The sequence below is a fragment of the Microtus oregoni genome, unplaced genomic scaffold, assembly GCF_018167655.1.
Source record: "Microtus oregoni isolate MIOR12 unplaced genomic scaffold, Mior012 000053F_ref0000044, whole genome shotgun sequence".
Lineage (NCBI taxonomy): Eukaryota > Metazoa > Chordata > Mammalia > Rodentia > Cricetidae > Microtus > Microtus oregoni.
Window position 1 is genome coordinate 10517123 of NW_024543829.1, and position 14344 is coordinate 10531466.

The 14344-nt window shown below is 45.5% G+C and overlaps 1 protein-coding gene across 1 annotated transcript in view; it reads left to right on the forward strand.

Annotated features, from left to right (window-relative positions):
* Window positions 1–10321, forward strand: part of Snx31 (sorting nexin 31) — a 37658-nt gene extending 27337 nt beyond the window's left edge. Inside the window, exons 10-14 of the mRNA XM_041637771.1 lie at window positions 1496–1699; window positions 2520–2633; window positions 5070–5147; window positions 9469–9516; window positions 10229–10321. Of these exons, the coding sequence (XP_041493705.1) occupies window positions 1496–1699; window positions 2520–2633; window positions 5070–5147; window positions 9469–9516; window positions 10229–10321 (537 nt within the window). The remainder of the gene's footprint in view (window positions 1–1495; window positions 1700–2519; window positions 2634–5069; window positions 5148–9468; window positions 9517–10228) is intronic.
* The last annotated feature ends 4023 nt before the right edge of the window (window positions 10322–14344 follow it).

Sequence of the window (14344 nt, forward strand, 5' to 3'; positions counted from 1 at the left end):
CTATGAACATAGTTGAACAAATGCTTTTGTCATATGATAGAGCATCTCTTGGGTATATTCCCAGGTGTGGTATTGCTGGGTCTAGGGGTAGGTTGATCCCGAATTTCCTGAGAAACCGAAACACTGACTTCCACAGTGGTTGCACAAGATTGCATTCCCACCAGCAATGGATGAGGGTACCCCTTCCTCCACAGCCTCTCCAGCAAAGGCCATTTTTGTGCTGCGGTGAAAGAGGTATGGCGTTGCTATAGAGACAGTAGGCTCCCTAATGGCCTTACACATCCTAGGCTAGTGTTCACACTGGAGCACCAGCCCCAGACTCTAGTGTGTGTTTCCTTAAAGAGCATTCTCAAATGAAAATAAGTAAACATGCCATCCATGGCTTGTGCGTAAAGTTGGCTTTTTAAGGTACTTGTGTTAGTTAAAAGATTTGTTTTTATTAGTGTGTGTGTGTGTGTGTGTGTGTGTGTGTGTGTGTGTACGGGTGCTCACAGAGGCCAGAAAAGGGCATCAGATTCAGGAGTTGGTGTTAACCAGTGGTGGGCTGCCTGGTGTGGGTGCTGGGAACTGAACCCCTATCCCCTGCGTAAGAGCAGCAAGTGTTTTAACCACTGAGCCATCTCTCTGGGTCCAGATATAATGTTCTTAAAAGAATGACGTCTTCAAGTGTATAATCCTTAAGAATTCTACCCTCTGGTTCATGCAGGTTAGCACCTCCTGTAGAATGGCCAGGGCCAACGGGTGTCTGGAGTAGAGTTAATAGTCATCAACCGTCTCCCGACATAGCTTTACTTTTAATTAAATACGTTCACTTCCTTTAATCCACAACAGCTAGAAGTTTATCCACTTTTCAAAAGGTCTTCCTTCCTTCTCCCTTCTTTTTCTTCGGTGCTGGGATTGAACTCAGGCCTCATACACACTGGCAAGAGCTCTGCCTCTGAACCATCCCGGCCTTTATTTCAAATTTTTTTTTTAAAAGGGACAAGAGTTGTGCCAGGAGATAGCTCAGTGAGTGAGAGAACTTGCCGCTCTTGCAGAAGACCAAGGTTTGGTCCTCACACGTGTATGCTGGTTCACAGCATCTACAGCACCCCTACCCCACCCCAGGAGATCCGCTGTCCTCCTCTGACCTCCATGGACACACACAAGATGTACCACACTTACAGGCAGGCGGAACCCTTCCTATTGCGAAAGAATCACATCTACTCTTTTGTTTTCTCAACTCTGGTCTTCATTCATAAGCTGAGTGTGTTGGCTCCAAGGTCTAAACAGGAGTAGGGTTAGGAGTCAGGGCGGGGGAGAAGGCAGGACTAAGAGCCTCATTTGGACGCTGTAGAAGCAGAGAGCTTTGTTGTGATTCCCCCCACCCCCATGTGGGTTTCACCAGCAGGGCAGCAGTATGCTCCCTCCACCCCTATCTTCTTCTCCCCCATCTCCCTCACACCCATGAGCTCTGTATCTTTTTTCCTTCTCCTCCATTCCCACCTTGGAGTAGTTTCTGGAGCGGTCCCAGGAGGTCCGGCATTATGGGTACATTCAGCTGGATCCCTGTACCTGCAACCATCCCGAACCCGGCTGCACGGCTGTACTTTCCATCGGCAACAACGAGATCAGCTGCTGTGTAACCCTGCCTGACGGCCAGACCCAGGACATTGCTTTCCAGATGAGCGGAGTAAAGTGCTGGCAGGTCACTTTCCTTGTGAGTATCTGGCACCTCGCTTTGTAGGCCCTTTAAAGTTTTTCTCTGTGTGCTTCGTCTTGGAGACGCAGGACTGGTCCCAGGGCTTCACACCGCGTGTGCACCGTTCACTGTTCAGACAGAGACTTCACAGGAGCTCCCCCTTGTGGTGATCTGCTCACAAACCCTGACCTCGGCTTCAAGTTCCTCCCCTCTCACCTCAGCAGGCTTCTGTCTTCTCCGGGTTCTCTCGCTAGGGGTGGAGCGATTGTGGGGATCACTTCATTTATTCCCTTTCTCTGCAGACAGTTATTGCCCAGTTTACTCTCCATGCAGGTGCTCTGAGGCTAACATCTCTAGGACGTGAATCAAGTCTCACTATCATCTTGCTTTGCCAACTCTCTTAAGGAATGCCCGCTGTCCTCGGGGTGAAGTCTGGAGTCCTTAGCTTTGCTTGTAAGGCCACGAGAGCCAAGCCCTTCGCTAGCCAGCACTAGACCCCTGTACACCCAGTTCTAGTAAGCAAAGGACTCGGTGGAAGGGTGAGTGTCGACCACTCACATGTCCAGTCCCTCACAGCATCTCGAACCGATAAAGCCACCAGGACAGACTTGGACAGCGCCTACTTCTGTTCACATGCCCCTCCTTCTAGGAAGTCTTCCTCCACCCTTCTAGCCTGGGCTACACTCTGCTGCCTTCTGCACACCTTTCCAAGGCTCCCTGTGTCCTGACTATGCTCCTTTCCTCCCATGGTCCCTGGGAGATTGACAGCCTTGGGGAAATGATGCTTTCTTCACATCAGTCTATTCCAAGGCCCCTTGGTGATCCCTTCCCTCTCCAGGGAACTCTGCTGGATACAGAGGGGCCCCAGCGAACTCTCAACCAGAACCTAGAGCTGAGATTTCAGTACAGTGAAGACAGTCGGCAGCAGTGGTTCGTCGTTTACACCAAACAGGTGAGTTCTCAGGTCGGGGCGTGAAAGCCGGTTGTGCCAAAGTGCCTGGCCTGCTGGTCGGCATACACAGGCACGGGACCAAAATACTTTGTTTTTATTTTGCTTTATTTTCCTGGTCACTATGGTCATGAATTCAATGAATATAGTTGATGTGATGGCCAGCTCTGAGTTGAGATAAATCACACAAAGAAGGCTTTTTTCAGCTCTCAATTCCAGAGGCTTCAGACTGTGCTGGTTTAGCACCATCACCTGTAGCGAGGCAAAGAGAGAAACGTGTGGTGGACCAAACTGTCTCAGGCCCAGCAACAGGAAGCAAAGAGAGAGAGGGGATGGGTCCTGATGTGTCCAAGTAAAATAGAGAGACCACCCCAAAATTAAACAAAGCATCCACAAACAAATCCCCCTATCTTAGCTATTTCAAGTTAGAATCAAAATTCCAGGTGAAAAAATATTTTAATTAAAAAAAAATAAAGGGACTGGAGAGATGGCTCAGCAGTTAAGAGCACTGGCTGCTCCTGCAAAGGACCAGGTTTCAGTTCCCAGCACCCATAGCCACCTGTGACTCCAGCCCTAGGATATCCAACACCCTCTCTGGCCTTTGAGATCAGCAGCATGCAGGCAAAAACACATGCACATAAATAAGAAAATAATAACTCTTTTTTTTTTTTTGGTTTCTCTGTAGCTTTGGATTTAGAGCCTGTCCTGGAACTAGCTCTTGTAGACCAGGTTGACCTCGAACTCACAGAGATCCACCTGCCTCTGTTTCCCAAGTGCTGGGATTAAAGCTGTGCCCCACCACTGCCTGGATGAAGATAATAACTCTTAAAATAGGCAAATTATTCCAGGTATTCTAATTCTAATAAAAATATCAGGTAAACTTTACATTGTTGTTGTGTTCAACCTGAGCCCTGCTTAGCTCCACAGAGAACTTTGGTTTCTGGTCACCAATGTCTACCTCTAAACCGATGTGGTGGTGATGTCCGTCCTCTAAAAAACAGAAAGTACGAAACTGCAATACTAAGTGAAGGAAATGGTCCTTAGGGTGTCCTAATTAGGATTTCTGTTGCTGTGATGAAACGCCAGGACCAGAAGCAACGTGGGAGGAAAAGGTTGATTTGGCTCACACTTCCCCATCACTGGGTGACGCGCTGAGTCACACTGCAGCTTCCATGAGGAGATTTTTCTCTTTTTTTTCCTCTTAAATTTTGTTTGTGTTTGAGGGGGGTTTGCAAGGGCAGAGGGGGAATACAAAGGGATGGAAACCGAGTGGGATCGAGATGCCTGATGTGACAGACACAAAAAAAAAAAAGATAAAAGAAGTTAGAAAGTATCTCTGTAAGCCAGGCATAGTGGCACATGCACCCAGGACAGCCTGGTCTACAGTTCCAGGCCACACAGAGAAACCCTGTCTTGAAAACAAAACAAACAAAAAGCAAAAGTTTTCATATTTTCTTCCAAATAGACAGGTTAGTACTTATGCCTGATGATGAGTCTCCCAATAATTATTATACCATTAAGTGGAAGATTTATTTATTTAGTGGAAGGAGCTTGTTGCTTATGAGACACAAACTGTTCATAGTGCCGTAGAAATGTGGATTAAGAGGGGAAACAATTAGGAATAGGATTTTGGCCTATTTATTCATCTGTCTTTAAATGTTCCTACATTCTTGCAATTTAGGAAACCTGAGTTTTCCTGCTAATTACATTTTAAGTCCATTTCTGAGAAAATTAAAGACAAAATTCTTTAAAATGTGCTGGTGAGTTTTAGCCTCCATATGCAGTGAGAGAAGGAGAATGAGGACCTCGAGCTGATGGAGGGTTTTGTTGTTTTAAAGATTTGCTTGTTTTTATTATCTATCTATCTATTTATTTATTTTGGTTTTTTGAGACAGGGTTTCTCTGTGTAACAGCCCTAGCTGTCCTGGAACTAGCTTTTGTAGACCAGGCTGGCCTCGAACTCACAGAGATCTGCCTGCTTCTGCCTCCCGAGTGCTGGAATTAAAGACATGCGCCACCACTGCCCGGCTGTTTTTATTATTTTTAATGTGTATGGATGTTTGTCGGCATGAGTCTGTGTGGTGTGTGCATGCAATGCCCAAGGAGACCAGAAGAGGGCGTCAGATCCCCTGGAACTGGAGCTACAGGCCGTTGTTAGCCACCATGTCGGTGATAAGATTCAGACTTGAGTCCTCAGGAAGAGCAGCCAGTGCTCTTAACTCCTGAGCCGCCTCTCCAGCTCTGTGTTTCTGATTGTTTATTTTGTTTGTTTAAGACAGGGAGGCTCATTATGAAACCCTGGCTGGCCCAGAACTCACGAGACCAGGTTGACCTCAAACTCACAGGAATCCTCCTGCCTCTGTATCCCGAGTGCTGGGATCAAAGGCGAGCGCCACCACTGCCCAGCCTAAGAGCAGTCTCTATTTCCGGGTTTCGTAGGCTTTTTTCCTGAGTAGCTGCCTGAAGAAGATGATCTCAGAGAAGATGGCGAAGCTCGCTGAGGAGAACCCAGAAATGGTACGAACTCGGATATATTCGCATGTGTGCTAACGCGTGTAGACCAAATTCATCCCAGAAGCCCAGAATTTGAGGGTCTTGTCCTCCAAGGAGGCAGCTCCAGCTCACAGTGGTCATCTGATTATGTTACCGGAATTGTTAGGGGAGAGCCTGGGTCCCCGCAGCTCTCCCACACTGGCTTTTTAAGCAGTCAGCAGTGGCGAAAAGCAGGGAAGGGAGTTCATCCCACCCTGTAGAGCGGGTCTAAAATCCAACCAGAAAACAGTAATGTTACCAGCAAACCAGTGGGTGCAAGGCCCACTGATGGCGTTTCTCCCCTAGTGACCTATATAGCTCTTCCTGATACCATGGAAGGTAGCCAGCGGGGAGGAAGTTTTGAGGGGAGGTCGCTTCTAGGTTGATTTTTTCACGTCCTGCAATGGGAGTGCATTGAGTCTTTAGCGATAGGGTCGCACTATCTATATACGGTGAGCATCCAGAGGCAATGGCGATCCTCTGCTGTTTTGGGTGCCTCCAGGGCCCTTCTGGCCAATCTCATAGGGAACCATATACTCCTCAGTGAGATTTTCATGTAATTATTACCCAGATCTTCCAAGGGCAGCTTGTCCACCCATGCAGGATACATTCACTCAAATGCCCTTTCTTCTTTGAATTATACATTTTTAATTAGCTTAAAAATTGTGAGTTTTGGCCAGGTAGTGGTGGCGCACACCTTTAATCTCAGTATTTAGGAAGCAGATGCAGGTGGATCTCCATGAGTTTGAGGCCAGCTTGGTCTGTTCTACAGAGTGAGTTCCAGCATAGCCAAGGCTACACAAAGAAATCCTGTCTCAAAAACAGAACCAAAACAAAAAGTTGTGAGTTTCATAAATATTTTTTTATGCTTTCTTCATTTTTCTTAATCCACTGAGTCTCCTCCCTGAATCCTGGCTACAGCTTTCCTCCCGGTTCTCACATCTCATGTGTTCTGCTTTGCCCTCCGCTTTAAGACCCCCATCTAGCGCTGAAGTCAGGAGTTTGAGGGGACCATTTAACACAGCAGGGGTGATCTTCAGCAACTTCCCCAGAAGGAATCCATAGCCCCTTGACACTTCCTATCTACCAAGCAGGAAGCCACAGAGTGAAAGAAACTCTGAGGTTAGTTGTTTTTGTTTGTTTGTTCGTTTTTTCCTCCGAATAAACTTTATTTTTCTGGTCTGCATATTTCCACCAAAGGCCTAGTACCTTAGGCTTGGTCTATATGCTGTAAAACAAAATAAGAACAGACCTGTGATTCTAGACTTCTGATTATCTTATCATTATAATATAACCATGTTCCAAATAAGATAGGACAGGTTGGTGGGCATGTGTGTCGGTAAATTTAATGTTTTTACAGAGGATTACATTGATCCTTTTTTTTATTTTTTTTTATTTTTTTTAACATATTTATTTATTTATTATATATACAATATTCTGTCTGTCTGTATGCCTGCAGGCCAGAAGAGGGCACCAGACCTCATTACAGATGGTTGTGAGCCACCATGTGGTTGCTGGGAATTGAACTCAGGACCTTTGGAAGAGCAGGCAATACTCTTAACCTCTGAGCCATCTCTCCAGCCCTGATCCTTTTTTAAAAAAAAACAGATTTATTTTATGTGTGTGAGTGTTTTACCTACATATATGTAGGTGTATCATGTGCCTGCCTGGGCCCATGGAGGCCAAAACAGGTCATCAAATCCTAAGGAACTGGAGCTGCAGATGCTTGCTAGCCACTGTGTGGGCACTGGGAACTGAACCTCAGTCCTCTGCAAGTGCTTTTAACCACTGCGCTGTCCCAGGCCCATGCAGTCATCTTTAAATTACCATAGAAAACGTTGGAGCTCTTTCCCTAACGTTTTTATTTAGGTTTAATTCTCCAGAAGCAAATGGGCGGCATCTTCGCTTCAACATTAATCATTACAGCTTGTGTCTCTAAGAAACCAAATGTGCTCTGGACTTCATTTCTCTTCTGGATCCAAAAATATCTTTTTAGGGCAAACCAATCCACTGTCTCCTGGTGACTGAACTATTCAAGCTGCACTAGAGAGCAGTCCATGAAGGAGGCGCTTTGTGAAAAGAGTCATAAAATCCACCCTCTCTGGCACAGCAGTCTCTCCTAGGCTTTGATTATCGTGTGCGTATAAAAGAAGGAAGAAAAGTAATTAACTGGAGGAGGCTTTTTGAAAAGAGAGACGTGCCCTCAGATGCAGGAGAATAATACGGCCACTTGATACAGGAAGTCCTCGGACAGTGAATAGCAGAGGAACCAGCTCAGTAAAATCCACACAGTCCGCACGCCTGCAGCTCACGCGGCGCTTCACGCTTCCATTCATTTCCGCAAACGACATCAGAGCAGGCATAGACTGGCTTCAACAGGTTTTGTTTCCATGAACTTTATTTTATTTATTTATAGCTTATTTATGTCTATGGATTATTCTGGTTCTTGGAAAGACATTGCCTTCAAAGACAAACTACATTTCAAGCTGAATTCTCCCCCACAAAACCTTGAGTAAAAGGAAGGCTGACATGGAGGCTGGCTGAGCCCTGTGAAATCACAGCTCAGTGCCGGGCCTCTTGAGGACCATGGACTAAAGTCATTTTGTGACTTAAAGTGGCCATAGAAATGCAAGGCACTGACATTTGCTTGTTTTCTGAGCAAACGTGCCCTGGGAAGAACACACATCCCTTACAGAACTCTGTGGACTAAGGCAGAGGTCTCTATTTAGTGAGCGGATTCTGAGTCCAAAGGTTTGATAAGGTTGAAGACTCTGAGGCAAAGGGGAAACCCTGGAGAACTTTAACCAAATGAGCCCCCACGGTTAATCTGACAGCCACCAGAAATACGGAGCTTTCCCATTTAGATGGGATGAATGGGGGAAGACATTTGGTGTCAAATCAAAACTCATTAGTCTTGTTAGTTTACACAATGATTTCAAAACTAAGGCTCAAGGTGGAAGATGGCTCCCTGAGCTCGGACCCCAAGCCCCCACGGAAAAGGCGGGGTGGGAGGAAGGAGACAGAGAGCAGAATTACAAAGATGTTTTATTTTAAAATAAAGTATATTAGGGTAAAGTTTAGCTGCATATAACAGGAAGCAAAATAAGTGTCTTCGCTAAGTTTCTGTTGCTGTTCTAGCACACTGACCAAAAGCAACGCGGGGAGGAAAGGGTTAGGTCAGCTTGCAGCTTACCACCGTGGAAGCCAAGGCATGAGTCTGGGGAGCAGGCACGAAGCAGAGACCACGGAGAGCACCTCGTGCTGGCTCGCTCCCCAGGACTTTGTTCAGTTTGCTTTCCTATACACTCCAGGAACACCTGTCCTGGGGCGGCACCACCCACAATGGTCTGGCCTTCCCACATCAATTATTAATCAAGAAAATGCCCCACAGGACAGTCTGATGAAGGCATTTCCTCAACTGATGCTTCCTTAGACATGTCTAGGTTCCTGTCCAGTTGACAAAAAGAAAAGGAAAAGGAAAAACCAAAAGCCAAGACAGCAAGTATCTGAACAGAATAGAAGTGTGCTTTTCTCTTGTCTAGAAGCTCAGGTAGGCCTAGTCTAGGGCGGGGCTGTGGAATCACAGTGTAAATAGAGACTTTCCTGCTGTTCTACGTCAGCGTGAACATCCACCTCTTACTTAACGCTGCTGTCAGCCCAGCCATTATGTCCACAGTCTCAGCCTGCAGGCCTGGGAAATATGAATGAGGACTCCTGTCCTTAAGGTGGACTCAGAAGTCTCCCGTAGACTTCATGCCTCTGGTTCAGCATTCAGTTACCCCAGAGGCTGTTGGAGTCTCCGGCATTTCCCTTTCTGCCCATCATCCTAAGCAATAACAGTTTTCTTTGGGGAGACAAAGCACCCATTTAAAAGTTATGCTGACCAGAGCCTTGAAAGCAGGCACTGGCCTGTGATGTGAGGAAATCTTGGCCGCTGAGCAGAGGTGTAAGCTGTGAGGGTTCTGGCAGCCCTCCTTAAGGATGCAAGTTACTCTTCAGACCTTCAATAGCGTGGGGTGCTGGGCCCTGCTGGGAGGGGTACAGTCCCTGGTGTTTAATAGTTTGCAGGTGTGCAGGTGCCAGTCAGGTGTGCATGTCACAGACAGGTGTGCAGGTCACAAGCAGGTGTACAGGTGCCAGACAGGCGTGCGGATGTCAGGCAGGTGTGCAGATGCCAGGCAATGTGCCTGCTGACTGGCAGTTGAGGGGTCATTGGCATGACTATGGAGGGGGAACCATGTCGGTTAGTGGATTATTCATGTGCCGGGTTCCCTGAACTGCGCTGACATTTTGCTAACCCATTTAGCAGATCGATGTTCCAGAACAAGGCAGAAGTAAGAAGCAGCCGAACCAGGTCTGTGAGTAAAATGACGTCATGGATGTGTTGTCATCAGGTGCCTTCCTCCCCATCCCCCCCCCCCACCCTACCTTTCAGCAAAGTCCTTGGCATTCAAGCTTAAGTAAGGTCGCTGGCTGCTTCTTAGAAGCCCCTGTACAGACCGAGGAAAAGCACAACCTGGTCCAGAACCGCCTGTTTCTTCAGCTGGGCTTGCCTCAGGTTCTTCGAGAGACCCTGATTCAAAAAATAAAATGGAAAGTGAGGAACACATCTGATGTCAACCTCGGGTCTCCACGTGCTTGAACACATGCACACACACTCGCACACACGCACACACTCACACACTCACGCACACACACTTGCATGGAGAGCTTAAGTACTGATAGCAAATAAGTTCTTAAAATGTTTCACATGACTTTTTTAAGGTCTGTGCTTTTGTGAGCAAGAAAATGAGACGAAGAACTGAAATTCACAAGGAGTAGGGAGGAACGGGCGGGCAGAATGTTGGTTCTGGGAGTCAGAGCTTCCTGAGCAGGCCAGCAGGGGGCGCCGTCCTCCTTCCTACCCCAGTACAGGATTAAGGTACAAAGTAATCCTTGCTTACACAGATGTAACCTTTTGTAGCTGTTGTAACTATTTTGATACTTTTTCAACCTCCTTGAGGTTTTCTTGTTAGGGAAATTTCTTCCTTTCCTTTACATTTCTGATCTCTCTGTTTATTTTCTAGCCGAAAGACTATTTTAATTTTCTGAGAAAAAGCAAGACGAAGAAAGTTGAGGATGACTGTGTTTGGGGGACCCTCACGGAAGGAGGTCTCTGAAGGGAGTCTCGTCAACTGTCTTAAGACAGTGCCAGAGTTTGGGAGATGGCCTTCCCACCTCGCTTTCTTTGACATTGAGGTGCCCTGTGTCCATCACTTTAACTGTAGCGTTCTGTAAATCTCAGGATTAAACGGTGTAGAAACCAGAGCTATAGCGTTGGCTGAAGTGGCAGTTGGCAGGTTCAAATCCACCAACGGAAGGTTTGTTCTATGTTCCCTCTAAGGTAGATGTGGATTCGGCTCCTTTAAGCCTTTTGTATGTTCTGATTTTGAAGGTTTAAAAAGCTTATTTTAAGCTATATTAATGCATTTATCACCAAGGTAGATTCACCATCCTCAGAAAAAATATGACTTTTCTGACCTCGTCAGTGAGTAGGAAGAGGTGGCAGAATTCTGATCCACTTCCTCACCTGCTCGTGAGTTTACTAACTCAGGTGACCCTAAAGTAACAGCTGCCCTGGCCTAACTCCCCTCATGCCATGGCTGTAGTCCACTCTGCTTTGTTTTTTTTTTTTTTTTTTCCAGACAGGATTTCTCTGTGTGGCCCTGGAACTCGCTCTGTAGACCAGGCTGGCCTCGAACTCACAGAGATTGTATCCACCTCTAGATTGTATTCTGGGCCTGGAAAGATGGCTCAGTGTTAAGAACACTTTCTGCTTTTGCAGAGGACCTGGGTTCAATTCCCACAGCGCTCATAGTGGCTCACAACCACCTGCAACTCCAGCTCCGGAGAAGCCGACATCTTTTGCTTCCTCAGGCACCCCACACACGTGACATACATACATATAAATAAAAACAAACAAAACTGAATTCTACCCAATAATCATGCCAATTTGAATATTTTTCTTTTGGAAATCAAAAAAGTCCTGCACAGACATCTAATATAAACCTCTTAGCTTTACAAATGTAAATAACTTTTCCTGACACAGTTTCTGGTATATGATAGTAATTAACATAATTGTTGAAGTAATAAGGGCAGCGGGGCTGCGTCCCCAGCACCCCGGCCGCCTGCTCGGCTAGTTTATGCCCCGAAATAATTACACAGACACTGTATTCTTTTAATCACTGCTTGGCCCTTCTCTTCTAGGCTAATTCTCACATATTAATTTAGCCCACCTCTAATCATCTGTATGTAGCACCCCAAGGTGCGCTTACCGGGGAGATTCCAGCCTAGTCCATCCTGGGTCGGAGCTTCATCCCGGAAGCGGGGCATGGCGTCTCTCTCTGAGGCGTCTGCTCCCGAGAGAGCTGTGGAGTCTCTGACCTCACTTCCTCTTCCTCCCAGCGTTCTGTTCTGTTTACTCCTCCCACCTATCCTCTAACCAATAAAATGGGCCAGGGCAGTTCCTTTATTAGCCAATGACCTTCCTCCATCATTTCCCCTTTTTCGGTTTAAACAAAAAAAAAAAGGCTTTAACATAACAAAATTACATATAACAAAACAGTTATCAAGTAAAAGTTACAATAATCTTTATCATAACTAAGGAAAACTATAACTATAACTAACTATTCTTAACTCCATCAAAGACTCCAGAAAGATATAATATTACCTAAGTAAACAAGAACTAAGAAACTTTTAAAACTCTAGAAATGACAGAGACATCTTGCTGCCTGGACAGTCACCCAAAGTTCCTCTGTACCGTTGGGGCATCCATCTTCAGCCTTCAGGCCCATGGTATCCAGCAGACATTTCCATAAAGCAGGAAAATTCAAAGTCAGTTCAGTCACTATCTGTTGTGTCCTGCAGAATGTCTCGCAGACTCTTTCATGAATCAGGAACCCCGAAAGATCATCTCACCTTAGGCAAGTTCAGTAGTCCTCTCTCTGCGGGTTCTCTGTTTCCAGTTTATGCAATAGTCCAGGCAAGAGCAGTTTCTTGCCCAAATGGCTATCAAACTCCATAAGGTGCCTCTTCGATGCCCATCTTCCTCTTGAAGTACATTGGTGCTGCCAGGAGCAGAGTGTCTCATTGTCATGAAAAGTCCTCAGTTATTAAAACATTAAATGTCCTATTCTGTAATCTTTGAAAGACATGAAAAATGTCTATCTAAAATATATCTACGCACATCTAGAAAATATTAACTAACATGACTACAAGCTTTACTATTATCGATGATTATCCATTAACAACCTATATTTCTTAATTATACAGTACATATTTAAATGAACTACACAATCACAATACCTTAATCAAAATCAGAAACACTTATACATATAACAAAATTGACCTTAAATCTCTATCAATAAAGCAAAATCTATACTAATGTAAATTATTCATACCTATATCATATCCCCCTTTAAATGTAAAAGAACATTTATAAACATTTTTTGGGAATATGGGCGCAGTTATTTCTCTCCAAACTGCTTCCTGCTGAATGGGGGCGTCGTTAATTTGGTCTTTTATGTTATAACCTGTGTGCTAGTTTCATCTCAGTTGGCAGTTGAGCGAAGCAATTTTTTGAAGGCGTTCACACCAACCCTTCAGGAGGGCGTGGTCCATCATACCAAATCAGAATAGAAGAAATGAACAGCGTCTCTGTGAAAACAAAATAAGAAACTCTTTTCCAAAGTATCATATCCTTAGATACAAATTCAAAATATCTATGTTGGATTAGTTCAGCAGCATTTATAAACAAATATCTTTTAGCAGCTGTTGCTCCTTCCTCAGCATTCAAATAATTCAAAGAGAGCATAATAGCATACAGTATCAAAATTCTCTGTGTATTTTCCATCTTTGTGCAGCTTTGTTTTAACCTCTATTTTGTTTATTTTTACTTTTAACTCTTTGCTTTTTGAGACAGGTTCTCTGTATCTTTGACCTGAAGTAACTCTGTAGACCAGGCTGTCTTTGAACTCTCAGAGATCCGCCTGTCTCTGCCTCCCAGGCATTCGGGATTAAAGGTGTACACTACTACACCTTGAACTCACAGAGATCTGTTTGTCTCTGCCGTCTAGGCACTGGGATTAAAGGCGTGTGCTACCACACACAACAACTCTCTTCCTTTTTTTGTTTTTTACTTTAAGAACTTTAAATTTTAGTCTGCATATATTTTTAACACACTTCAAACCATTTAGAAATTTTCTTTGTCTTTGAATCTCTCTTTACTGTATATCTCTCTTTTTCTGACCACACGAGTCTTTAATTTACCAAGCAATATCAGTAGGATTAAAGGCGTGGCTTTGCCAGCTAGATCCAGTCCATTCCTTAGCTTTCCAGCCTCATGGCAGATATACAGGCTGTAGCCATGTTTACTGCAACAACTGTGTGGCATTTCAAGGTCCCTGCCAGCAAGTGAGCTACAACAGACAACACTCACGTCCTCTCTTGGTAGCCGGCCCTCCTGCCTCAAACGGTCAGAGTTTGCCCTGGCAGGATGGCCCAGAAAGCCAGCATTTTTAAATGGCGCAGCTTTTTTCCTGCTAAGGCTGAAAACCGAAAAGCATGCGTTCAGCTTTTCGTCAACACCGTTTAAGTGTTTCGTGGCAGGACCTCTTAATGAGCTGCAGGCTTTGCAGCTAAAGCTGAGTCAGGAAGCCTCTCTTAGATGAGGCGCTTGCTTGCCTCTGGCAAGCAGAGTAGACCCGAGAAATTGCTGCTACCAAGAAACCAGGCACAATGCTTTCATTTTGTTCTAGAATTACTTCCCAAGCTGTCTCAGGCTTTATGTGGAAGCAGTTGTCCACGTGGGGCGCCATATGAAGTAATAAGGGCAGCGGGGCTGCGTCCCCAGCACCCCGGCCGCCTGCTCGGCTAGTTTATGCCCCGAAATAATTACACAGACACTGTATTCTTTTAATCACTGCTTGGCCCTTCTCTTCTAGGCTAATTCTCACATATTAATTTAGCCCACCTCTAATCATCTGTATGTAGCACCCCAAGGTGCGCTTACCGGGGAGATTCCAGCCTAGTCCATCCTGGGTCGGAGCTTCATCCCGGAAGCGGGGCATGGCGTCTCTCTCTGAGGCGTCTGCTCCCGAGAGAGCTGTGGAGTCTCTGACCTCACTTCCTCTTCCTCCCAGCGT